This window comes from Monodon monoceros, unplaced genomic scaffold, assembly GCF_005190385.1.
Source record: "Monodon monoceros isolate NGI ecotype Baffin Bay Population unplaced genomic scaffold, NGI_Narwhal_1 Super_Scaffold_9, whole genome shotgun sequence".
Classification (NCBI taxonomy): Eukaryota; Metazoa; Chordata; class Mammalia; order Artiodactyla; family Monodontidae; genus Monodon; species Monodon monoceros.
Window position 1 is genome coordinate 23737581 of NW_021703786.1, and position 27779 is coordinate 23765359.

The following is a 27779-nucleotide window of genomic DNA, read 5'->3' on the forward strand; positions in this document are numbered from 1 at the left end:
CACCCCAACCGGCCGCGCGCCGCCGCGCCGCCCCCGGGACCCGCGCCCGCGCCGCCGCCGCGCCTCAGCCCCCAGCGGAGGGAGGATGCGGAGCTCGGCGCCGAGCCCTGCGCGCGCGCCTGCAGGGTGGACTTGGACGAGCGCGAGTCCTACTGCGCCAGCGAGTTCGGTGAGCCCCGCCCGCAGCTCCTCCCGGGCCCGGGCGGCCGAGCCCAGGCCGCGGGGCGAGCCTTTCCGAGCCGAGAGCGCCGGGCTGTGCATCGGGACCCCTAAACCAAACCCTAGAGAAACCCACCCACTCGGTCCTGCAGGCCCCAGAGCCGTGTGGACTATTTCGTGATTTGTTAGAAACGCACTGGGGAGAGAAAGAGGATGTGAGCGCTATGCATTTCTCCAAACTCTTTGTTTTTTGAAAGCAGCAGTCAACGGAATCGTGCATGATGTGGACGTCCTCGGTACAGGGATCCGGCTGGTGACTCTGCTGGTGGACCGGGACGGGCTGTACAAGATGAACCGCCTGTACATCACTCCGGACGGGTTTTTCTTCCGAGTCCACATATTAGCCCTAGACTCCTCTAGTTGCAATAAGCCATGCCCAGAATTTAAACCTGGTATTAAAACTGATCTAAGTGATCATTTTATATATGTTCTTTATGTCACCATTGTAACTTCGACATGCCACAGCCCGGTCTCTATCGGTTACCCCAGTACCTTTCTTTGGGGGGGGGGCTATTCTAAAATGAATAGAATTTAGAAGACAGGTATTATTTCGGCCACTCTGTGATTTAAATTCCATCAGCGCCTCCGGTTAAAGATGGGAACTGAGCGGATTGGCACAAAGCAAACACTCAATATTTGTTGACAAGTGGAGTGAATGACGAAACACCGTTGCCAGACAGGATGCCTAAGGGGCTTTTTAAACTGAGTTTAGAGACGTCTTTTGCTGGGCGTGTGTGTTTGGGGCGGGCGGGTAATGCCCACTCCCACGTCTTTCTAGAGATGTGCTCTGTAAAATCCTGCTGGCACTGTTGTGATTAGGACCTTTGTTTCTAGTGCTGGCTGTTTACAGGCTGAGTAATCTGATTATCTTATAAAGGTCACTAGGCTATTTCCACCTGCTGTCTGAGGTTTAAATGTCTGAGATTCAACATGTGCAGCAAGATAAGAGATTCAAGCTTAGGCATTTCTTAAAAGCCTTACATTTTCTTATTGTTACCTGGTATTTGAAAGATAACTATGAATTTATATTTTGGCTTTTTTTTTTTTTTTTCAGGCAGCAGGTATATTGTGATGGGCCACATCTACCATAAGAGAAGGCAGCTACCTACAGCTCTGCTTCAGGTCCTGAGAGGGCGCCTCCGACCAGGAGATGGACTTCTCAGGAGCAGCAGCAGCTATGTGAAAAGATTTAACCGGAAAAGGGATGGGCAAGTGCAAGGGGCAATTCACACCCAGTGCATTTGAAACATACCAGCCTGGCATTTCTGGATCATAAGAGACTTGGAATTCAGCAGCAAGACAGGAAAGGCCTATCATTAAGTAATCGGATTTTCCTTTAGAACAGGGCACACAGCTCCTTTAGGAACGAGTTGCAAAGTGCCAACTCTCATCTTCAAGTTGTCACTTTTTTACAAAATGCTTCTTAAATGGTTATGCTTCTGAGCTCTGTGGTGGTTATTCAACTGGTGTGCCAGTTACTCACACAAGCTCAGATAACTGACCTGTCCAGATAACAGATCACTGCTTCATGTTGATTATTTTTAATTATTTTAATTTAAATACATTCTTCAGTAGAAATAGTTCACAAAAACATTTCCTTGATTTTAAATATACAATTTTGAATAGTTTATATCATGTATCAAACCAAATTTTATACTAAAACCATCACATTTTAAATTCTGTACATAACAGTAAGTGCACTAGTCAGACGTATGAAATGTCATTTAGATCACATTTAGATCAAACACTAAAGTCAGAGCCCGAGACAAGTATTAAAGTTTTACATTTAGAGTACTGAAGGGCTTATTCAAGCAAACAAATGTTTGTTCAAACAAGTGTTCCTGATGTACCAAAATATAAGATACAGTTTATTTTCATGCCTCCCTGCTTCTAAAATCCTATGTTTTGTGCCATACTGGCAGCTATCCCAATACCAAACATATTCTGGGTGTATCTGATGTCATTTTTCTATTAAGACCAAGTATCATGTTTGTGTTTGTAAAGCAGTAAATCTTTCTGTGAAATCAGATCTTGGATGCACCTGGTTTTTTCAGCCTCACTGAGCCCCAAAAGGTTTGGGAAAAAGCATTTCTCAAACTTACTCCAAAAACCCTGGAACCAATATTTAATGACAGTTTGCAAGCACGTGAATTTTAAACGTTTTCCAGTTGGCTTGAAAAAGATTTAATCACGAACTGAATTTATTATTGATTTTATACCTCAGCCCACAAAGACATTAACAATTTTTTTTCAGAAGACCAAGCTGTGCTTTAATTTGAAACGCTGTGAATAGAGACACTGATAATCCATGGTTGAAGATTACTGCGCAGAACTCCACTGAAGAGACAAAAACAGTCCATTTGGTCTCAGATGAGATTCACTCTGGAGCTCAGGATGTGTCATTAGTCTGTAATGGCACAGAGTCTTTAAAGGCCTCACAGAAGCACTATATACACACAGGATGTCAGGACAGCACAGAGAGACTGTAAGACATAACAACTGATTGTGACGGGAGATACTGTTACCTTATTTGTCCCAAACAGGGGGCAAAGAGGTAAAATAAAAGTTGAGAGGTTCTGACTATGCCGTGGTAAAGCACTAACTGAGGGATTTTTTAGAGTATTTGCCAAGAATGAGTTGTGCCCAAGCTTATTAAAAATTATCTTAGAATTGCTTCTTGGGAATCCACTGCATTACTACACAAACCATTGGCAGTAGATTAGAGTATGCAATGAATGAAGAGCTTCTGTGTTAGTTTTCTTTAGGATAAAAATTAAAGACAGAAGTAGCACCGGTCACAAAAACCAAAGCCGAATTTTTAAAAGTCAAATGGCTAAGTGGTGATCCTGAGTAACATGGTGGGGAAAATTACAAAACAGCCAAATAGATAAATTATTAGTTGGATGGTCAGATGTTAGAGCATAAAGAGAAGTGTTATAAATAGCTCTGGTTTAAAAGATAGAAAAAAAAAATCACTTTGATATAAGCCTGAGGGTTAGGGTTTGATTAGATTGCTTTGATAATACTGTTTCTGAGATGTTTTGGAATCACACAAAAAGTGCCAAAACTGTGATCTGTGTGATACTTGGAGGTCACACGGTTAGTATGTACACTTTGGCAAACACAAGCAGGCCAGTTTCTTAGAAACGTTGTTAAACTTCAGGCCATCATTCAAGACCAGCTTTGCAATGAAAGATGAGCGAGGCTCGGGGACTTCCCTGGCGGTCCAGTGGTTAAGACTCCGTGAACTCCCACTGCAGGGGGTTCCGGTTCAATCCCTGGTCGGGGAACTAAGATCCTGCATTCCAAGAGGCACCGCCAAAAAAAAAAGAGAGTGATTGAGGCTCAAATGAGGTAGAACAGTGGTGCATATGGGGATATATGCACGGGAGGCGGTGCACAACAGACTGGGAATTCCAGGTTAGGCAAAAAAGTTTAAGGAGAATCTTCTCAATATTCAGTCAGTACCTTCCGTACAATCTTTTAATTTTATGGAAAATTTTAATTCCCAAATTCACTGTAGTTCCGAATCCTTTTCTCCTGTTGATAGACTTTCCTTAGCACATGGTTTGTGTTCCAAAGACTAAAGGATCACGGGCACAATACCCTGTTGCCTTCAAGAGGAGCTCAACACATCCCTCCTTCCATCAAGCTGTTGGAACTCAAGCAGAAAAAAGTGTTTTTCTTTTGGTAGGGAAAGGTCTATAAAACATACATTTTTTTTTGTACTAGCTTTTAACTGTCTTTGAGAGGTATCACTTAGCACTGTTTATGTTTCTCTTAAAATCATTTTTAAGGTTGATCAAACACAGGTATATGCAAACACCTAAAAACTGACCCACTACCTACAATGAGTAACTTCAATTTTGGGTACAGGACTTTATCATTTAAAAAATACAGCACTTATTTCCTTTAGTTGAATTTGGTCCAAACTGGATCAAGCAGGGTGTGATCTAGGAAATGTCTTTTTCGGTATCTTGTTCCAAGTATCCAGAAGTACTTCAGAATATTTCAGTTTATTAAAAATCCTTCCCCCAAGACATTACTTTGCTCATGAGAGATCACCATTCTCATTTTAAGGACAAGAAATCTGACACTTGTGGGTAATGGCCTCAGTCGTGAGGCTAAGTGTGTAGATTTAAAAGGTCACCACACTGGCTCTTTAGTATCAGAAACACACAAAGATGCAGGGAGTTTGCCTAACAAATGAACAGAAATAGGGAAAGAACTTTTATTTGCAGATTCCAGGAAGGTAGATTACAAACAGCAGCAAATCTCAGAGTCTCTTAATAACACTCCAGGCCACTTGAAATATAAAAAGGTAATTGTTTTACTTTAGAAAATATCTCTGAAAGTTCACAATTTTAAAAAACTACTGCAGGACATTAACTAAAGTGCAAATCCTGCAGAATTTGGGTAGGAGAAAAAAGCCTTACCAATATTATGAAAATAAGTTTTATGAAATGGTTTCAAGGATTGTGAACCTGGCAGATGAAATATAACAAGCATTGAAAATATTTTTAGCAAAGGAAATCTGTTGATGCAAATTAAACATATATACAAGCCCAAAGACTGTGTAGAAAAATCAAAACAGTATAACAAATGTGCATTCTACTACTTGGATTACTGAAAGCAAAATAGCTGTAATATGTATATTTTACTGAGTAGCAGAAGCTTGTCAAATACTCGTAGAAAAGCAGCTTTTGAAACTCAGTATAAGAATGCATGTTTTTCCAAAAATTACTTTTGAAACACTAAAGCTCTGTAGTTGATAAAACCATAAAATGTCTATGTATTTATATGGTGATAGAAACTGCAAAAGGCTTTATACTATTAAATACATATATGAAATTAACATATTCCTGGCCTGAGGATTCCCACAAAATTTACCTTTTTTGTACAATTTGGCAATGCCAACATCTACAGAAAATGTTAACCAACCAACCACTGTTTCATTAGAAACCGCACCAAATCCAACGTCAAAAACATTACTTTATTTTTCTAGGATGAAATGTCCTATTACGTACAAAAAGAACTGCTGTTTAAATTTGCCACAATCTCTTAAAAACATAGCAATCTATTGCCTACAGGTAGGAAAGTTCTTGCTGCAACAAGTTTTAAATGATTAAGCCCATCTATATCTATATATATATATGAATAAATAGTACAGAAATACTGTGACATGATGAGATGCAGAATAATTTTATAATTCATTAAAATGTAGGATTCTTGCATCAGCACAGTGCATACAATATGTAACATTTTTTAAAAGTTAAAGGACAAAATAACCTATATTTGACTACTTCCATGTTAGTATTTTAAGCAAAAACTGTTTCCATGTTTTCAATATTGAGCAATTAGTCTCTTTAGTTTGTAAGCATAAGTTTAAGTGATATTTTTATGTACAAAAAGGAATGGGCTTCATTAGATAAAATTAACCCAGAATAACTTGTACACCTGAGCCTGTAAGAAGAAAGAACTGGAAACTGTTAGCAATGTCTTTCTTTTAAGAAACTAAGGTCCGGGAAAGGTTTTGCATAGCAGGGTGATATTAAACAGAAAGAAACTTTTAAAAAACAATAATTGGATAAATTCCAGAACTTGGTAGGACAAAGCTAACACGAATTAGTGCAAAATCTAGTAAAATTTTTGCAAAGCTGCATAAACCAACTATGGCAGATCTCACAGAAGCTATTATTACAATGAAGAAATACAACATGTAAGATTAGAACACTGAAAGGAAAAACATGCAAAATACGCCTTCCTCTGCTGCTTCCATTTTTTTCCCCTACCGCTTACACTACTTCTTCTTATGTGGGAAAAAAACCCAAAAAAACTCAACCAACAAACAAATACAAAAAGGATGAAGTCATTTAAAAAAACGCCCTTCATGAAATATAAGCAGTGGCCTGTAACTGATAATTTGCCTGGTATCATATAACGTACAGATGAAGGCGATGTGTATTTTGTCACATTACCTTTTTTATTAGTCTGATCAATTGATGCAACAGGATTAGCACCCCTGAATATTTTCCTTCGATGTGATGACAGTGGGCTGGGAATTATAAAATGAAGGACCACTACTACCCTGGAGAAATCCAGGTACAATCAGATCCTTCTGCCTTTTATTTATTTACCTTCCAGCCCTCCCTTTCCCCTCAATGGCTTACAGAGAATCATTAGCGCACATTCAAAGACACCGTCTGTGGGAGAAAAATTATCTCCATTTATTTTGTTTCATATACATCCATAATTGAATTTTAATACAAAAAGAAAAAAAATTAGAATCTGACAAATGTTTACAAACAAGATACCTTCAAATAGATTTTACTCATTTTAACCTGGTGCAGAGTAAATGACAAATTGTACTGTTATATTCAAGGCAACAGAGTCTGTAGTCCAGGACCACTAGCCCAACCTTTATGCAAGCTTAATTTTTATCTACTATGAACAATAAACTCATTGTTGATTCCCAGTTGTGTGTGTGTGCACATGTGTACATAGCAGCTCCTTTCATAGAAAGAAAAGACATCTAGAGGTCGTCTTGTACTTTTACCTACAGGAATCATGATAAGATACAGAATGGATTACATGTAACCGGCCTGGATTTTATAAGAAAAAATAATTAGCTGACAAATGAGGGCAGCAATAAAAAAGCGTCTTTTTTGCAACAATAAATAAATACAGTCGAAAGTTTTCTGTGAGACTCTAAACCAGCTTCTTCACTGAAGAGCAGACGTGGCATTTCCATGGAGTTACACTTGACCCCATATTATCTTTTTTTCTTTCTTTCTTTTTTTTTTCTTCAATAAACAAAGTTTTCCCGCTTCTGCCACAATAGTAAAACCATTTGATCTTGACAAGATAATGGTGTCGCTGACTTTGCTTTTCCCTTGTCCGTTGGACAAAATTGGCCAAGAATATAATTGGACTGTTATGACCAATAAAAACGAAGTTTAGGTCAAGTCTTGTCAGGATAACCTGACTAAAAACATCTGGCTCCTTAATTTAAAACAGTTCAACCAGATTCTTGCTGTGTTTTATGTTAGGTTAACACGCTGAACTTTAAGAAGCTGTAGACTGCAGTTTGTTGTTATGAGACCTACAGAATACAGAAAAAAGGGAACAATTAAGCACCCTTCATTTTTGAAAACAGTGATGCTTTATGCGGATGCCAAGGTCAGTCTGTCTGGGGAAAGCAGCCATGTTCTTTCATTCACCCTTGGCAAGCAAATATATGAGAACAAGTAAGAAATTTTTACCCTATAAAATTAAAATTTTTCATTGTACACTAAACATGATAATTCATTAGAAAAAGTCAATATTAAAAAAAAGAAATATAAATATATATACATATATATATATGTCCAATACAACATTTTTAGCCAAAGGAACAAATAGAGACATTTACAGAAGCATTACCATTGTGGTAGAAGGTGTGTGTGTGTGTGTGTACGTACGCACACATTTATTTACATTGAGTTGGGGAATATGAAGGAAAAAAATATTAAAAGGAGAGAAATAACAGTATTAAAATCATTTTTCTATTAAATTTCAGAAAGTGTCCTTTCTAGTTTCACAGTTTTATTAACAATTTTTGTTAGTAAACCAAGTTACTGTACAGTTATCAAGTATGTTCTATTGCAATAGTGTATATAAATACAGTCTTCTCGGAGTTTACAATTCTTAAATACATTGTTCAACATGGCTGCTAGAATAAATTGTTTACTACTATACATCTTTTTTTAAACATTAAAAAATTATATTAACTCATCTGAACTCTGGGGGGCAATTTTGAATTAGGTAATCAAGTGGTACAATAAAAGAGTGACCCCAACATCCAGTTCTGATTCCAGTTAAAAATTCAGACTAAAGATATCACAATCTGTAAGAAAAGAAAGAACATGGATGATATAAATGATGAATTATAACAAAGAACAGTTATGAAAATAATGCTGGAGATCACAAATTAAAAATGGGGAAAATACGGCAAAGGAAACCCTGGAAATCCATAAAAAATAATATTTCAGTGACTGGCTACATATATGTTTCATTCTGCCCTAAATCTGGAAAATCAACAAAAATCCCCTAACATCTCTTCACATATCATTTTATTTACATAAGCAGACTTGAGCAAACTTCTCAGTTGGCTCCCATGTTCTTTAATAAAAATTACATAAACCAGAATATAATAAAAAGCTACACGAAACCACCAAATGGCAAGCTCTCCCGAGCGGCCCCTTCACCATGCAGACCCCGCCTCTGGGCCTCCTCTCCTTCCCCCAGTCCCTTGGTTTTGCAGCAGGCCCACCTCGGCAGCTGCCGCCACCATCCCCCTCTGCGTCCTGCCTGCAAGCCTGGCAGCAGGGTGGGATTCAAATCCCCCAGCTTCCACTTCCACCAAAGGCTAAAGCCTTTTCAGCTGAAAAAAGCAGTTCTAGAAATTTAACTGGAGTAATGACTACACGAGGCACGAAGCAGGAAGCAAAAGAGCACGGAGGGCTTGTACTAAGCTGTGGTCCTCGGTCCTATCTTCACTCACCCTGAAAACCAGGCTCTCCAGGATGAGTTACCTGGAACTTTCAGTTCTTAGGTAGGTAGATCTCTTACACTGTTATTTCTTATTTTATCAACTTTATATTGTTTAAATCCTGCTATGGCAAACGAGAACTGAGCTCGTGGAACCATTTTCCCTCCTCCCTTCTTGAGTACAAGTTCTATTTCTCTGTAATTTAAAATTAAATCTTTCCATGCTTTGTCTGCAGACATTCCAAAAGTTGAAAATCAATGTACTGTTTACATGACTATGTAAATATTTTTCTCTGTAGCACCTAATCTTTTGCTAGGAGGGCATTCTTAGTAACCTATACAACTTTTTGCCTTTCATGGAGTTTCTAATTGACTTTCATTCCCCCCTTACATTCTTAAGTTATCTAATGTATGAATCAATTTTTCCCCTCCAGACGCATCCCTCTTGGGAGTGCTCCATTCTCCTGCTCCAATTTGAACTGCCTGCCGCATGGGCCTGCTGTACAAATGTCACTCTGGGTCAGAGTCGTTCTCTTTGCTTTCTTGAAATTCAAGGTCTTTTGTTTTCTTGATTTGCTTCTTTATTTTGCTAGTGCACATCTTAAAATAACTTGCTAAGAAAGTATGCAAGGAAAAGAAGCCCTTTCTGATCCTTGTATGACTTGAAAATGTACTTATGCTGCCTCTACGTTTGACTGGCTAGACACAGACTTCATGTTTCCTCAAACTTTTGGATTTATTCTTCCATAATCCTCTAGCATTCCATGTTGCTACAGAGAAGTCTGATACCAGTCTAATTCCTGTTAATTTATAAGTTGTTTTATCCTCTTTACAAGCTTTCAGAAGAGCTTCTTCCATCCTTAGCCTCTGGAGGTTTTACAGTGATGTATATGTGCGGTGGACCTTTTCCCACTTGTCCAGACTGGCTTAGACGTTTGTTTATCCACTCCACTCCATGACCCCGGCCCCGGCCCCGGCCCCAGTCCATCTCCCTATCCCACAGGAACATGAGCTCCGTGGAGAGCGGGAACTTGGTTTGATCTGCTGCTATAGTCAATTCTGACACACAGCCGGGGCTCAATAACCATTTTTTTTTTTAATTTATTATTTATTTTTGGCAGCGTTGGGTCTTTTTTGCTGCGTGCGGCTTTGTCTAGTTGCGCGAGCGGGGGCTACTCTTCGTTGCGGTGCACAGGCTTCTCATTGCAGTGGCTTCTCTTGTTGCGGAGACCGGGCTCTAGGCGTGTGCGCTTCAGTAGTTGTGGCTCGCAGGCTCTAGAGCGCAGGCTCAGTAGTTGTGGCGCACGGGCTTAGTTGCTCCGTGGCATGTGGGATCTTCCCGGATCAGGGCTCGAACCCGTGTCCCCTGGCATGTGGGATCTTCCCGGATCAGGGCTCGAACCCGTGTCCCCTGCGTTGGCAGGCGGATTCTTAACCACTGCGCCACCAGGGAAGCCCCTCAATAACCATTTTTTGAATGAATAGCTTTGCTTGGATTTGAAGTTGTGTGCCTCTCACTGGTTTGGAAATATTTCTTATATTAGAGTAGTCTTTTGATAATTTCCTCTCCTCTGTCTTCTCTGTTCTTTCTTTCTGGAATTTCCATGAAATGAATACTGGATACTTTATAACATTTTTTTCTTTCCTATTTTTCATCCCCTTGTCGTTTTGCTCTTTCCACTGAGAGTTCCTTGATTTTAACTTTCAATGTGTACAATAAGTTTAAAAAATTTTCCAGTTACTCTCTTTTTCTCAGATTGTTCTTTATTTCTAATATCCTGTTCACTATTTTGCAGATGCAGTACCTTCTAAAATTTCTCTCGGGACATGACTTAGAGGCTTGTTTTGTTTTTTTAAAGCTCTCTCTGGAATCTATTTTTCGGTTACACCTTGACCTTTTTCTCCTTTACACTGCAGGCTTTCCTTACCTATCCGTCCGTCCCTGTCTGTTCCCACTTATGAAGAGTAAGTTAACAGCCTAGATGGGTGCCTGGAGAACCCTGTGCATGTGTGTGTGGCTTACTGACTGGCAGGCTTTGCTTTAGATCAGTTTTCAGTCTCAACACAACTGACATTTTGGAGTTGGATAATTCTTTGCTTTAAGGCTATCCTACGCACTGTGGGACGGTTAGCACCATCTCTGGCCTCTACTGATTAGATGCCAGTACCACTAACCACCTCCAAGTGTGACAAACAGCAATGTCTCTAGGCATCGCTAAATATCCCTTACGGGGTGGGGGTGAGTAAATTATCCTGTTGAGAGCCCCAGCGTTAGAATGAGGGAGCCGATCCTTCAGAGATCAGGGGATTTTCCTCTGGGTCCCATTCTCTTCTGTCTACTCTAGTTCTCTGCAGATGGTTTTTTCTCCTTTGCAGAAGAACCCTGTGTTCTTCCAGTTCTTTGGGCATCCTACGCAGGCTGCACACTGGGGTTAGAGGAGGGTGTGACTAGCCCAGATTTAGATCTTCAGTTAACCGCTCTCTCCTCCTACTCTCTAGAGCCTTCGATTCTATTTCAGAGTCTCCGTGTTGGAGGCTGTCTGGGGTCCTATTGGTCGGCAGGAGCCCGCGAGGAGTCGTCTGGCTGCGCGTGCCCGCCTTCACCGGTCAGCCGCCTTCCATCTGCTGTCCCTCACAATCTGCTGAAATCTCATCAGCTAACTAACTTCTACCATGTTCCTTTCACCACTCTGAGTTTACCCCTCTTTATTCCTTTATTATTATTTTCCTGGGGACTCTGTCATATTAAGTAAGTCCTCTTCCAATTTATGTTTTACAGCTAACGGGTTAACAGACAGGCAACGATAAAAATGGGAAAGTTTTAGAGATTCTGTGAAGTCTCTTGGTTGGTGGTCTACACAGCCTGCCTGCCCACCGGCTTTCCTTCCCTCCTTGCCTATAGTTTTTGACTCCTTCACTGAGAAGGTGATTGGATACTTCAGTTGTGCTTGTCCTTCACTTTTAGCTTATGCAAACTGACTCTGAAGTACAGTTCTTGATCTACCTTGTTACAGGAGAAGGAGAGAAAATACCCTGAAGATTTTCCTCCGAGAAAAATGACTAGGTAGAGCACTGATTCTTATGCTTTGGTATGCAGAGTCCCGTGGGAGCTCATTAGCTAATACAGATGCCCAGACCCCAGCCCAGCCAAGATCTACCCAATCTGACTAGGGAGGATCAAGCTTGCGGGCTGGTGGATGGGGGATGGTGAACAATGAATCTCAGGGCTACAGAGCGGTGGCAGCTCTCAAAGAAAAGGGAAACAGGCTTCCGTTGAAAGGAAGAAAGTCATGGGCTTGGGGAGGAGCAGGTGCGGAAGGTCAGAAACAGAAGGTGCGAAGGTCACAGTACCTGAATAGCATGCAAAGCTGCTCAATGTTTTTATGCTACGAGAGGTTCAAAGAAAACGTCTGTGGACTTGGATTAAAGTTTAGTTTTGTCCACAGAAAACATCCATTAGAATAAAACAATTTATGATTTCAAAGATACAGCAAACGCAAATGAAAGAGAAAGCGCTAAAATCCCCACTTGGTGGTCTTCCCCTTACTCTACCCTACAGAACAGTCTTTTTTTTAAAACATTATTTTGTTGAATTCTACCAGTCTTTGAGCATTTCACCTACTATATGCTGTGTTGAGTATTAGTCTCATAGTTTTAAAAAACTATTTTTTTGGCCGCGCAGCTTGCGGGATCTTAGTTGCCTGACCAGGGATCGAACCCCCGCTCCCTGCAGTGAAAGCGTGGAGTCCTAACCGCTGGACCGCCAGGGAAGTCCCAGGACAGTCATTTTTATACTTCTGTAAACTCAGTGAGAGCAAGAACTCTTACTACTACTATCTTTGTATGTGCCCCAGGGCACTTAACACAGCATCTTACATTCTGTAAGCATTTGATAAATGCTTTTTGAATTTTAAAAAGTGACTATAATTTTAAGCAGATCACACACAAACCCAGCAATTTCTCGTTAGGAGCTGAATTAGTTCAGAGCGCTGAACACATCTGCTTACCTGCTAGCCTTGAATCCTTTCAATTTCTGTACAAAGAATGATTCAAGAACTTCTGCACACTGGTAAAAAGGAGAATCACTTGGATTGTAGTAACGACAATTATCAAAAATTTTGGTCATATCTGCTACAAATTCTGTCAGCTTTTCATAATATCTTCTTTGTACTCTTTCTTCCATGGTGGCGAGGTCTTAAAAACAAAATGTAAAAGATTTTCAAAGCTTTAAGGTTGTTCCAGTGTGGATACTGCCTGCAGTTCTGACAAATAAGAATACATAACATCTTGCCCAAGCAGTCCTGGAACCAGGCTGGTTTACCAGTGAAGACTACGTAGCAATTCTTGAAGAAAATAGCAGCACTTTTCCAATTTTGTTTTTGATTCGGGGTCTAAAAGATAAATCTTGGCTACCGTTAAGAAGGGTCTTTTACTTTCAATTAACTACAGAGAATAGCTCTTTATTCAATTGGTTCGAAACAAAGCAAACACTACACCAACATGAACAATACGTATCTAAGTATAACACATTTTCACATGCAAACAATTGATTAAATACCTTACATGTACAAAGAGAAGGAGTCCAGAATTAAGAATAAAATCTCTGTGGTTTTGTGATCCTTGTATTAGACTTTAATAATATAATTTTGTTTCCTTTAAAATTTTTATTGTTACCTTTTATTGGTGACAAGTGATACTGACTTACCGATTATGTTGGTAATGATATAAAGTGTCTACTTAAAATAAACTTAAGGGAAAAATATTAGCTGATATGAATAAAAATAGCAGTATGTAATAGTAGAGGTAGTGTGCAGAAATGGAAAAAATTACTCGGGTGGTACACAGGTAACTGCTGTGGAATACTGAGCTAAATTCACCCAAAGTAACAGTGGGTCCCAGGAGACAGTTGTGCTTGAAGGAAAATTCCATATACAACATGACATGAAAACTTGGGAGAGTAAAAGGTCAGTGATCTCAAATCAATCTAGGATTGACAGATAACACAATTCCTAACTAAATCTCAATAATTATTTTAGAATTTGAGAAAATAATTTTAAAGTACATTCAAAAAATAAAAGTGTAGGAATATCTAAGAAACATTTGAAAAATAAAAGTAAAGGGAGAAAATTTAATCTATGAGACATTAAAAAAAATTACAGGGACTTCCCTGGTGGCGTAGTGGTTAAGAATCCGCCTGCCAATGCAGGGGACATGGGTTCGAGCCCTGGTCCGGGAAGATCCCACAGGCTGCGGAGCAACGAAGCCCATGTGCCACAACTACTGAGCCTGCGTGCCTAGAGCCCACAGGTCTGCAACAAGAGAAGCCACCGCAATGAGAAGCCCGCGCACCGCAATGAAGACCCAATGCAACCAAAAATAAATAAATAAAATAAATTTTATATAAAAAAATTTATAAAGCTGTGACAACAAAACGTGTGGCATTGCACAACATGATACAAACATTAATGGAACTGAATTCAAAACAGGAACAGACATGACTGTATTCAGCGTGAGAATTTCACCTATGTTGAGGATGTCATTTCAAATAAGCAGAGGCAGGAAGAATGCATTAATAAATTGGGTTGAGGCAACTGCCTACCTATATCTGAAGAAAAATTCTACCTCACACTATATGCCAAAGTAATCCGAGGTGAATTAAAATTTAAGGACAAAAGTGAATGTAGTTAATCACTGAATTGTGCGTATAGAAGTAGTTAAAAATGGCAATTTTATGTTATACATATAATATTTTAACACACAAACACGTCTTTGATAGTTCCAGTTTACGCAGGTAGGGGAAAAACGTGTAAACAAGAACAACTGCAAAAATGTACCCAGCCTGATTAAATTCCGAACAAGACTTGGGCGCATCCATTCTGTGTAGGTCACATAAGCTGTACAGGTAGGCAGAAAGCTTAACACAGCCCGCCCGAATATCACCATATTCAGACTTAAGTTCTGGGCACTTCCTGACTAATTGTAATAAAGTATGTGAGTAGTGTTTGGACATTTAATGATTTCAACTTAATTAGTATCCCTTAAAAAAAAAAAAGTACTAGGAGAACATACAGGTAAGTATTTATATATCTGGGGTAGGGAAAAAGGCTAAAAATACAACTCTAAAGGTAGAATTCATAATGATTAATAGATCTGAATTAAAAAAATGTTAAAAACTATCACATGACCAAAAAATTGCCATAAAACATTAAAATATCCTTAGTTTATAAATAACCCTTAAGTAGCACTGACAACAGTATGAATATATCAAGAGCAAAATGGCAAAATACATAAATAGGGAACTCATGCAGAAGTACAAACAGTAATAAGCACATCACCAGTTACTGAAGACAGGCAAAGCCAAAGAGTCACTTCCTTTGCCCAAATTAGCAGAAATTAAAAATTAAATAACATCAGCCTATTAACAGGGGCTACCTCTAAAGGTGGATGAAAGTGGTGGTAAATTTTACATTTTACTCCCTATATCTCTGTAACGTCTGCATTTGTACATCAAACATATTCTTTTGAAATAAATATTTACAAAGAAAACTTTTTCTCCTCGAAAGAGTGATAATGCTCAGGGTTTTCAAGTGTGCAGAGAAAAGGGTACTATGCTATCAGTGGAAACTGGTTCAATCTGCTGAAGTGCAATTTGAAAATACTTACCAAAAGCCTAAAAAGTATACACACCCTTTGGCACAGAAATTCTATTTCTAGAAATTTTTCCTAAGAAAACAAACAAGAACAGGGCAGATGCACAAGGATGTTCACAGAAGTGTCATTTATAGCAGCAAAAACTGCAGACAGCCAAAAAATCCATTATGGAGGGGTGATTAAATAAATTACCTTAACGTCATACAATTAAAAACGATGTAGGGGGGACGTCCCTGGTGGTGCAGTGGTTAAGAATCTGCCTGCCAATGCAGGGGACAGGGGTTCGAGCCCTGGTCCGGAAGACCCCACATGCCACCGAGCACCTACGCCCGTGTGCCACAACTACTGAGCCTGTGCTCTAGAGCCCATGAGCCACAACTACTGAGCCCCCATGCCACAACTACTGAAGCCCACGCGCCTAAAGCCCGTGCTCCGCAACGAGATGCCACCGCAATGAGAAGCCTGCACACCGCAACAAAGAGTAGCCCTGCTCACCGCAACTAGAGAAAGCCCACGCACAGCAATGAAGACCCAACGCAGCCAAAAGTAAAATAAATTTATAATCAATCAATCAATCACATTAGTAACTTTCCAGACATTTGCTATGCATCTCTAAACACATGTACATACCCTTAGAAAACATACAACTGTTTACTGCTTAAAACCCAGGGATTGCTCTGTAACTTTCCTATTTCTTTCAACAGTATGCTTGGGAGACCTGTATTATCTGTATGTACATACCCACATAAAATGCTGTTTATCTTGGTGGTATTAAAAAAAGAAAAGAAAAAGACAGGAAAACATTCTAGCTCTTCAAGAAAAGAATTTTGGCTAAATAAGTTAAGGCATATTCAATTTACAGACTATACAAAGCCATTAATATCATGTTATTGAAGATTAATAACACAGGAAAATGACTGCCAGACACAAACATTTACTATATGATCTCAATACTTTTTTAAAAAAAAAAAGTTTTCAATTTTTACACACACACACACGAACACACCAAAATGTGATAGCATTCAGTAAGATCAAAAGTGCATTTATCTTTTCTTACTTTTTTTATTTCTTAAATTTTCTATAATCAAGTTATTTTTAGAAGCAAAAGACATCTATTTATTTAAATAAACACCCCAGGTACTTTCTCAAAGGAGATTATTCAAATCTGAAATGTGTACAATGATTAATTTCTTCTATCTTAGACATGAGGAGGATAGACGTAACGGCTACTTAACATATTTATGGTTTTTCTTCCCGAAGATAAGCCCTCATTTATCTCTTCTTCATGTTTCTGCATCTTTGAAGTTACCGTCAATACAACCCCTGTCTTTTCTTTTTTTTTTTCTTAAAAACCTGTTTGAACTTTAATTCCTTTAATTTTTTCCTTTTATTTTTAAACTGAGGTATAATTGACATAGAACACTGTGGTACCTTTATGTATACAATGCGATGATTTTTTTTTTAATGTATATATTTTTGGCTGTGTTGGGTCTTCGTTGTTGTGCGGGCTTTCTCTAGTTGCAGTGAGTGGGGGCTACTCTTCGTTGCGGTACACGGGCTTCTCATTGCGGTGGCTCCTCTTGTTGCAGAGCACGGGCTCTAGGCACACGGGTTTCAGTAGTTGCAGCATGCAGGCTCAACAGTTGTGGCACACAGGCTTAGTTGCTCCGCGGCATGTGGGATCTTCCCGGACCAGGGATCGAACCCGTGTCCCCTGCATTGGCAGGCGGATTCTTAACCACCGCGCCACCAGGGAAGTCCCAATGGGATGATTTGATGTTTGTATATATTGAGAAATGATCACCACAATACTTTTATTTAACATCCGTCACCGCATATAGTTACAAACTTTTTTTTTTTGGTGATGAGAACTTTTAAGATCCACTCCCCTGGCAACTTTCAAATATACAATAAAACCATACCCATTTAAAAAATGCTTAGCTGGCCGTTTGGAATATTTTCATCAGCTAGAGCTAATTTTGGGGCAGTTTTGGAAGCTTTTAGCTATGTTTTAATTTCTATAACTTCTTTCGTAGATAAAGTATTTTTAATATAATCACCGGTAGCCGTTCATCTTAATACAGTAAATCCCCTACATATGAATGAGTTCCGTTCCGAGAGCACGTTCGTAAGTCTGACAAAGTTAGCCCAGGTACCCAACTAACACAATCAGCTATATAGTACTGTACTATAATAGGTTTGTAATACTTTTCACACAAATAATACACAGAAAACATTTTTAATCTTACAGTATAGTACTGTATACTTGAAAAGTATACAGCAGTACCAGCCACATCACCGATGCTTTTACACTTGCTTCCAGACATCCTGGGCTTGAAATAAAGATACTGTACTACTGTACTCTATACAGTGCTGTAAAGTACACAAAAGCACAACCACTTGCAGAGGATGCACACGTGTGACAATGGACACCAGACACATGAACTAACTTACATGACTGGACATGCGAATGCACGTTCGCATTTTTGAAAGTTCGCAACTTGAAGGTTTGTTATGTAGGGGACTTACTGTACAGTTACTTGTAGCTGTTATTTAGTACCACTTTTATTTTCTGGGCAATGAGGCTATATTCTCTTGGATTTCTACCTTTGCTCTCCTTCAGGAAAAGATGAAGAAGAGGTGACAGGAAAGAGGAGAGGCTCACAAGGACCCCAATCCGTTCACTGATTTCACTCATTATACAGTAGAGAATACTCTGCTCATCCTTTGATTTAGCTACTCCTCTACTGATGGCTATTAATTTCATTTTCAGTATTTCTGCAATTATGAACACTACTGTGATGAACAACATACCTGTGCACATGTAAATCCTAAGAGATGCAACTGCTGGGTCCAAAGGTACACACACTTGAACTTTAATACGTGCTCCCAGTTTATCCTACAAATGACCGTATACCAGTTTGGACTCTCACCAGTCTTGCTCAGCATATGTTCATGATATATCAATTTTTTGGATGATAAATGAAGTAGCTGCTGAGACTTCTGAAAAAACTCCATGCTCAACTCAAGCACTTACCCATAGGTTCCTTAATAACACCGTAATAATCTGGCGCATCATTAGGATCCACTGGTTCAAGGAAAGGCCAGGCCATCTTATGGGCCTATAATGAAAAAAAAAAAAAAAAAGGCATCATTATTGTCAGGTGGAAATGACAATTTCACTTAAGTTTCCCATTTGAGTTCTTGCATCCATCGACCTTTAAACTGGAAGAGTCAGTTTTAAACTTGAGAGATGAAATTATTTATACTTAGATGATTTTTGCTGTAGTCACAAATTATCTCAGACGAGCATGCTCTGTAATAATGGTTCTCCAAGAGAGGTCTGGAACCTTGGCCTGGAGCAGGGATGGTGGAGCACTAGCTTAGGGGTCAAGGAATCTGTACTCTGGTCCCTTCACGATGACCTGCCAACTGAGCGATGTTGGCACTGCAATCACACCAATTAAACTGGAGTGGGATGGGTTCCAAGTGTGGAATGGTTACCTCTGCAGGCTAATGATGTGGCAGAGGTGTGATGGTGATGTTAAATAACATTCAACCACATATTGAGACTATTGTTCTCGTTTCAGTTCTTTCAACGCTTCTAATTATGATTACAACAGGAGGAAGTGTCAATCTAGCATTCCTATGCCTGGAATACATCTCTAATGCTTGCTAATCTTAGAAGCCACCCCCACCTTCCTTCTTGTTTTTAATAAGGGAGGGAAGGCTTTGGCTCAGAGCCTTAGATAAGCATTTGTATCTCACTAGAATTTAATCAAATTGCTTTTCAATCAATGGTGGTAAGATGGTTTTCTTTAAAAATAAAGTTTAGGTTAAAAATAATGAGTCATTTTAAACATGAGCATTAGCTAAACAACAACAGTCGGCATGGGAAGGACTGAAGTCTGTGGAGCACTTCAGCTGGGAGTCACTAAATAGTCAGGTGCTCTAAGATTGTAAAGGTCAAACCCCAGGCGTGTTTCCAAGGTCACGCTGATTGATTTCATCTTTAAATGCTGCACAGAGCGTGGTTTCTCACCTGTAAAGAACGCAGCACCCTCTTCAAACCCTCGTAATCTTTCTCTGTTAGCGGCGTGAGCACTGTCATGGCATCCTCTGTTGACTGGCACTGTGGACAGACATACTCGTCAATGAGTTCTGCCTCACTTTGCAAGATGCCAACGCAGCGCCCATGGTACCAATTCTGACACCGATCACAGCCAATATAAAATCTGCAAGATCCGAAATGGAAATGTGAATTCAAAACAGATGGGATCACATTACTTATAATTTACTTTAAAAAGTAATAAAACATGCATTGAATATATTCTAACCCTGGGATATAAAATAGTTTTAGTATTTATAATTGTTTTAATACTTTTGAAGATTGACATTCCAATGAGTTACTTTAGTATTTCTGATGTTAAGAACAAGCATTAAAGGTTTAAGAACACTGTCAAAATTGGAGAACCAATATGAAGAAAAATGTAAAACATTTAATTGACTTCAAAGCTCAAAACAAAATAAAGACAAAAATCTTTCAACTAATACCATATCAAATGGGAAGCTGATATTGGCCACCCAACTGGGAGTTCAAAATCCTAAAAGCTGTTTAACAGAGTCTCGGAGCTTGTACCCAAATTAGTGTTTTTCTAACCTGCAATAAAGCACCATTTCAAAACACTGATAAAGTCCAAACAAGTCAGGCCATTTTAATCTCATTAATTTCTATGTTACATATTGAAGAATCAAGTCTACCATTAAACCACATTTTCCCCAATGCATCTCAAACATTCACTATGAAGCAACATAAATTTTGAAGGGGAGGTAAAGAGGGAAGAAGAGAAAAAAAATTGGAAAAGAATTTGTAATGTAAGTGTATAATATATGCAGAAAAATACCTTGCTTTTTATTTTAAAACAAATAAGTAACCAGTCAGAGCAATTTGGCTTCCTAAATTATTAAATATGATGCTCTTATCAGAACTCACTGTGACTCATCATAAGGTGTTCTGCAGATACAGTACAATTCCTCACTGTTGCCCTCTTGTGCCCGTTTACAATCATTACAGATGTACACATCCATTTTCTTAGCCTCCTTTTCTGTGATGCCAACACATTCTCCATGATACCAGTTAGTACAAAGATCACAGCCAATATAGAACCTAAAAGCATTCACAATGAAAATGACAATGTAATTGTCATTTTGAGCTGCATGGTACGTAAGTCTGTCTTCCCTGTCCTGATTCACGTTCTTACAGGATAACTTTCTGCAATGAGTCAGCTAAACATCCTGAATCCAACCATTCTAACCCTGACAAACTACAGCATCTGATGCTATATCAAGTGTGGGGACATAGAGTCGCTCACATCAATTTCAACAAATACACCGTTTAGTGAAATGTGGGTCTTTAAAAACACACCGGAATTTGAAAAAATAAACAACACACTGATGGTAATGTCTCCCTCTTAATGAATGTGTGTAAAACTGTAACAGGCACAAAAACCAAAGCCAAAGAATCAAAGACTTACATCTGTCAAACCTATGCCACAGAAGCCATTTCAAAATCAGGGCTATTTCTTAGATAGGTTTGAAAATGTATCTCACGATTTAAATTTGAAAACAAAGCAAAGCGCAAACACCAAGGAGAAGTTACACTACAAGGAACATGCAGGAGGTCAGCCAGTTGTAGAAGAAAAATGGTCAAAACATGGTATGAAGAAGAAAACTAAAAAAGGTACATGTAGTAATTCAGTTTCTACCAAGTTTTCTAAGTAAATATTGGAATTTAATCTAATTTTAACAGACTATGACATGGGCCAGTTTTTCAGTTAGTAGAATGTGTGTGACAATGTGGAGTGGCCAGTTTAATTAACTGGTGAAGAACTACTTCAATTCAAAAACAGGGACACACGGAGTGGAGAGTGATGTAAGGACAGTTAATCTAAAACCGCAAGAGGGTCTACAGGATGGGGCTGTATGAGTGTGTAACTGTGGGTTATCAGTTAATTAATCCTCAAGTCTTTTGTAATGTAAGATCCCAAACGGTAAAGTGAAAAGCATCTCTATGACAAACACACAGTGTATCAAAGTGTTGACGAATGCTCCGGAGGAACACCTTGTCAAAGTCATGGCAAGAATAAGCGTGAATTGCAGGGAACCAGACTGGCCTTGCTGATACCATTGGTTCTACCAAGGTGTTTCTTGGCAGATTCGCCTACAGGAATCGAAATAGTCCTCAAGCTTCCACCTAACCTGCTTTTGAACGTAAAGGAATAATGGTTGTGTGGTGTATCCTATTGCCACCAACTTTTTTCTTTTGAATTATGATTCCCGCATGATTTTCACTGCCGCACGTGGAGGCCTTCAGGGCGTTTTGGTATGTTGCCTTCACCAGGTGGTGGGCTGTGTGTTCTGGAAGTGAGTTCAGGACTTGAATTTCAGGTTTTAGTCACTCTCACTAGATTCCCAAAGGAGCCTACTTTGGAACAAGAGATCACTAAATACTCCTCAAAAACCACTAACTCTTCCCAACTAGAATAGGGAATGAATGAAGCCGGTATACTGAAATGTGAATAATGAAAAACTAAAAAATATGAAATATCCCCCAAATAATGAGGCAAACTCAATAGAATGAGCATACGTACACGTGTGCTGCATTTTATGCAATTTAGGTGTTAAAAAAAGTTGTGTGTGAAATGAATTTCTCTGATCTGAATATTTTAAATAGGCCAAAATGTCTTGTTATTTAAGGAAATTCCATAAGCAGATCTTTCTGTAAAGAAAGAAAATCTTTTGTAAAGAAAGTAAATTTACAAAAATTGCATTGGACTTGTACTGGACTAAGGGGAAAATCAATCAATAGGGTTCTACTTTTTATATCATGTCTAATTTCTCATAAAGTAAGACAATGAAAAGTGCAGATGCCTACACTGATCTGTGTTTGATTCAACACACAGCTAAATCTACCAACAAAAAGTTTTGATTTAGCACTTGCAAACAGACTGTAATTTAAATAGCACCACTAAAGCAGCTTCAATGTTACAGCTTAAACATCATTAAACAATTTTATTTTATAAATTGATTAGGCATCCACTTACAGTAGACATTAAGCATTCCTAATTCTAAATGATCATACTTTTTTATCACAATCAAATAAACTTTTGGGTACTGTAAAATTAACACTGTGGTTAATTTTGGCTTTAAAAACTTGGCCTGCATTTGAATGTTGAAAATGGAAGCTAAATACCTAGCTGAGTGATAGTAATGATAGGAAAAAAAAAAAAAGTGTAACCATGTTTATGGATTACTGTCTCTAAAATCTTGTATATATCACCAAATACAAGTTACAACTGTCAAAAGCAGCTTCCAGCTGCCATGCTTATCAAATTTTTGAGTGTAGTACTTGAGGAATGAGTGAAAGAAATCACTTTTTGTATTTTTCTGACTTTTGTCCCCAATAAGAAAGTGGGAACTTTGACAAAAATAATATTAGGTTACAGTATTCTAATACAAAAACCATAGAATTACTTAAAATTACATGATAAAAATCCAAAACCACTCAAACTCAAAAGCCCCTTGGCACCATTCGTATGTAGGTCGTCTTTAGGATTGGATGTAATCGTGGGGTTGGGAAGATTCCAGAACAGATGATCTCAACTTTGGGTGGTGACAGTAGTACACCTTTCTCCAGACAGCATTACTAATTGATCTGGAGTTGATCCAGAGAGAAGAGGAGACAGCAAAGGAGCAAGAGAAAGCTTATCTGACAGAAAATATGATGAAGGACAAACACGAATCATGAACACGTGGAAAAAGAACCAAACTTTTATTCTAGTGTCAACGTTAAAAATATCAGCTGCAAAACCACAGATGAAATATTATTATCCTTATTTTTAACTGTTTTTATTTACATTGCTACTGATATACTCATTTTCTTCAAAACTGGAAACTGAGCTAAACTTTTAAGAAAATAAACTAGAGCTCAAAAAGATCTACTCACTTAGATTCATCGTAAGGCGTTTTACAAATACAGTAAAGCTTTGTGTCCTTCTTCGTTTCCTTTGAGGTAGTAGAGATCATTTTCTTCTTCTTCGACTTGGAGCTTGAGTCTCTTTCCTCTTCTCGCTTCCTCTTCTGGGAAGCCACAGGCAGCGTGGCCGTGGTCGTGGCCGTGGCTAGGGGGCCCGAGTGCTGCGGCGGGGGCGGAGGTGGCGGGGAAGGCGGAGGGGCTGGAGGTGCCGGTGCTGCGGCGGGGGAGGTGGCAGCGACAGCTGTGGCCTGCATCATGTCTTTTTCCTTCTTAATTTTCAGGTCCCTCTTGAGCTCTTCCTGTTGTCAATCAAAGAATATAAGACCATCAACTGACTTATGTAACGTTCTGGCCAGAGGACGTTACATCACCTCCCCTGTCTGACTAGCTCCACAGTTCACTCTAAAGTGAGGGAGTCTTGTTAACTCCAAACAAGAGGGTTCTTACTACACCCTAAACCCAATTAAAACAACTAGAAATAGAAGATGAAGATTACACAACAACTAGAAAACTGCTAGCTCTCTTCAAAGGAGGTCTGACAGAAAGATGAGCAAGTGTGTAGAAAGAACGGCCCCTCCCGCATGCCAGGGTCCTGCCCTGGTCATTGCAGTCATCACTCAGGACATGATTTCAAGTGTCCTCGCTCGCTGGCTGCTTTCTTCCGGCAAATTTCCTTGTGTCTCCTTAGAGTGAGTCTCGACATGAACTGGACATGATACTCCAGATGTGGCCTGACCAGCCCAGAGCAAAGTAAGACAGATGTGCCTTATTTACTGTGCTCCTGTGGCTAGAATTTAAGACTGCAAGGAGAGCTATTTTCTCAATACAAATTTTGCATAAATTAAAATACTTTTTCCCATGTGAGGTATTTTACAGACACACCTCTGCTACCTAGTGCTACAACTTATTCTGAGAAATGATGATGAAAGAACTTTTATTTCCCTTGGACTTCCCTGGTGGTGCAGTGGCTAAGAATCTGCCTGCCAATGCAGGGCACATGGGTTCGAGCCCTGACCCAGGAAGATCCCACATGCCGCGGAGCAACTAAGCCCGTGCGCCACAACTACTAAGCCTGCGCTCTAGAGCCCGCGAGCCACAACTACTGAAGCCCATGTGCCTAGAGCCAGAGCTCCGCAACAAGAGAAGCCACCGCAACGAGAAGCCTGCGCACTGCAACGAAGAGTAGCCCCTGCTCGCTGCAACTAGAGAAAGCCCACGTGCAGCAACAATGACCCAACACAGCCAAAAGTAAATAATAAATAAATTTAAAAAAAAAAAGAACTTTTATTTCCTTAGAGAAAAATCACTGTGATTGGCATTCATGAACAAGCTTGGTGTAATTAAACCAGAGCTATGACCAAGTTTTTAAACATCAAAAAAATTCTAACAAATAAACCAGAATGATCCTGGTTTAATGAACCTCTTTCCTCTATCTGGAGTCTAAATAGTCTTATAACTGAGAAGATATGCTGTGTGACAATTCTACAGTCCTTCTCTACTTAAAAACAAAGTCTGAGCTTTTTCCTAGGGAAGAAAGTAAATCTTGAGTTTCATTTTCCTAATAATATGATGTGTTTATAGTCTAAAGAGATGGATTTTAGGAAAATCAAGATCGTCAAGACAGTGTAGTAGGTACATACTTTGACATACCTCTTCAAGAACACTCCCATGGTAGTAAGATATAAAAAAGAGAAAATTGAAAAGATAGCCATGCTTGAATAAGATATAAATGTCTCTATGGAACGGAAACACAAAACCATGACCAGGGCTAAAACTGCAGGCCTCCTGGGCTCCAGATTCAGAACTGGGAAGTGCAGGCTCCCTGCTGGATGTTAAAGGCTGGCTGTGCTACACTAGGCTTCTGGAGGAAGGAAATAAAAATAAAACTCCCTCACTTAAAATTCCAAATGCAAAATCAAATGATAAACAATAAAAACATGTAATGTAAAAAAAGAAAAAGAAAAAGCAACCAACAAAAATCAATAAGCGAATCTGAATTTACTCCAAGTGAATTTTTATGTTTTATAGAACAATCTGACAAAAAACTTTATAATATGTATGAGACATTCAAAGAGTTAAATGAAGGCATAAGTTCTATTAAAAATGAGTAAGAAATATTGAAAAGACAAGCAGAGGGGGATGGAAGAGGGAGGAAAAGGTAGAAGACAACACATTTTTAGGACAGTGAAACTATTCTGTATGATACTGTAATATGATTCTGTATTCTGTTATGTAACATGATTATATGACATCACTCATTTGTCAAATGCACAGAACTATACAACACAAAGAGTGAAACTTAATGTAAACTATGGACTTTAGTTAATAATAACGTATCAATACTGGCTTATGAATTGTACAAATATGCCACCCTAATGCAAGATGTTAATAACAGGAGAAACTGGGGTTGGGGGTAGTATACGAGAGCTCTCTGCTTTCTGCATAATTTTTATGTAAATTTAAAACTGCTCTTAAAAATGAAGTCTATTTTCTAAAAAGGCAAGCATAAATGATATAAGAACAGGTAGATATAAAGGACCAATCACATATGCTGAAAATAAAAAATAAAATCTTTATAATTAAAAATAAATTTTAAAATATGCTAGTACATATACGTTTGAATGTTGTTCCTCAAACTAAATCATCTTAGCAATAAATTCTATAGTTAAAATAATGCCGAACGTTTTCTTTAAGTATAATTTTTCTTCCTCATTGGATAAGCGATACACTGTCAGAAACAACACCACGACTGTATACTAGAATATTTGCAGTAGTTGTTAACATTTTTAAATGGCTGCATAGTATGTACAGTGCAGAAAAAGAAAAATGTTCAGTATATGTTGTCTCCAGCGTGATTCTGATTTTGTTTAAAATGTGTTTATATGTGAATACATTTATTAAAAGTAATATATGTAAGCTATATCCTAAAATTATTTTAAATGGTCATCTTTGGAGGGGGGATGATCAAAGATTACCGACCCTTATTTTTGTTTACTTGGACAATGGTCACGATCTCAGTATTTATCTAGCAGTGACTACCTTACTGAACTCTCTCTTAGATCTTAATAATTTTTCTTTGGGGTTTTGATATAATAATCATATATACACAATAACAAATTTTATCTCCTTTCTTTCTTTGGCTTAACCTTAGCTAGAATTTCTAGAGATGCTAAGCAATAACATTGATTCTGGGCACTACCGTCTGGTTTCTGACTTCAATGGGAAGATCTCTAATGTCTCACAGTTATGTACAGTGTTTGTTAGCAGGATGATCAGTGTTGTCTTAACATCTCTCACCTTCTTAAAATGTACAAGGCACTTGTAGGGATGCTTTATATAGCCCACTTCTCTTTTAAAAAACTGTTTAAATATGTATGAATAGATGTCTTCTTTCAATTTTCAACAAATTCCCTAAGTAAGCAGAGGATTAGCCATGCCTGCAGATCATTTACAAGTCAAGAAAGAAATCTGGTCTTATTTAATAAGCACACTTTATTTTTCTTTCAACATTATTTTGCAGTTTCTCTGTCTACCTTTCTCAAGAAACGTGGCTCCTGATAACTTTTGGCAAAGACTGCGTCACAGACAATAAGGGCTATTGCCAAGAGGGTCCTCGAATGTTTTAATCAAAAGACTAACCTCCCCGAGTGGCTAGTTTAGAGATTACAATATACATGTAGATACAAAAATCTCTGTCATGCTTTAAAAGATACATGTCCCACTACTTCTCATTCTAGGGACAAAAATGTAAAATCTAGAAAACAAGCTCAAATTTTAAGCTTAATGGAAATTTCAAGGGGAAAAGAAGAATAAAATTTGATGCTAAACACTGAACACAGGAGGATAGAAAATACCTTCTTACCTGCACTTCAATTTGTAGGTCTTTGTCTAGCAGTGCTCTCTTCTTCAGTATTTCGGCTTTGAGTTGCTCTTTGTGCTTGAAGAGCAGCGCAGAGAGCTTGCTGGCATTCTGTTTGCTACGTTTCTGTTCCACGCTCTCCTCTCGCTTCCGTTTTTTTGCTGCCTGTTTTTCTTCTTTATCTATCTTATCCAAAATATACTTCATCACCTGGTTACAGACAATCATTCTAGAGAGAAATACACAATCTATGTAATACTGGGCATTTCCTTCTGAAAGGCTTAAGACAAAATTTTTCTACGTCTTTACAGTTGGTACAAACTTTCTGTGACTGGGAAGCTTCAGAGCGATTGGAACCAGTTATGAGCATCTACTAGTACTGAGTGTTCTCATTTTATAAACTTCAATCAAGATAAAAACAATACAAACTCAGAACTCCTGTGTGTGTGTGTGTGTGTGTGTGTGTGTGTGTGTGTGTGTGTGTGT

At 38.7% G+C, this 27779-nt stretch overlaps 2 protein-coding genes across 14 annotated transcripts in view; one reads left to right on the forward strand and one right to left on the reverse strand.

Annotated features, from left to right (window-relative positions):
* The first annotated feature begins 62 nt into the window (after positions 1-62).
* CUNH17orf58 (chromosome unknown C17orf58 homolog) lies at positions 63-2246 on the forward strand. The gene is made up of 3 exons (XM_029212669.1): positions 63-169; positions 420-611; positions 1274-2246. Exons 2-3 carry the CDS (start codon positions 509-511, stop codon positions 1462-1464), a joined length of 294 nt encoding a protein of 97 aa, XP_029068502.1. The 5' UTR covers positions 63-169; positions 420-508; the 3' UTR covers positions 1465-2246.
* A 4177-nt stretch (positions 2247-6423) lies between these two features.
* Positions 6424-27779, reverse strand: part of BPTF (bromodomain PHD finger transcription factor) — a 132488-nt gene continuing 111132 nt past the window's right edge. For 6 of the 13 annotated variants that reach the window (XM_029212859.1, XM_029212854.1, XM_029212853.1 and 3 more), the window contains 6 exons: positions 27297-27522; positions 23405-23733; positions 19442-19634; positions 18437-18521; positions 12756-12942; positions 6946-7321 (listed from right to left, as the gene is read on the reverse strand). In XM_029212859.1, coding sequence (XP_029068692.1) covers positions 7285-7321; positions 12756-12942; positions 18437-18521; positions 19442-19634; positions 23405-23733; positions 27297-27522 — 1057 coding nt within the window. In that variant the 3' untranslated portion in view covers positions 6946-7284. Of the gene's footprint in view, positions 8105-12755; positions 12943-18436; positions 18522-19441; positions 19635-20392; positions 20567-23404; positions 23734-27296; positions 27523-27779 lie in introns of all 13 variants that reach the window. The other 7 variants (XM_029212861.1, XM_029212862.1, XM_029212855.1 and 4 more) reach the window with 4 other exon arrangements.

Bases quoted from the DNA above. Each gene is read 5' to 3' on its own strand.
- CUNH17orf58 (XM_029212669.1), top strand. From the start codon at position 509: ATGAACCGCCTGTACATCACTCCGGACGGGTTTTTCTTCCGAGTCCAC. The intron at 612-1,273 runs GTATTAAAACTG...TTTTTTTTTCAG, and splicing joins ATGCCCAGAATTTAAACCTG to GCAGCAGGTATATTGTGATG.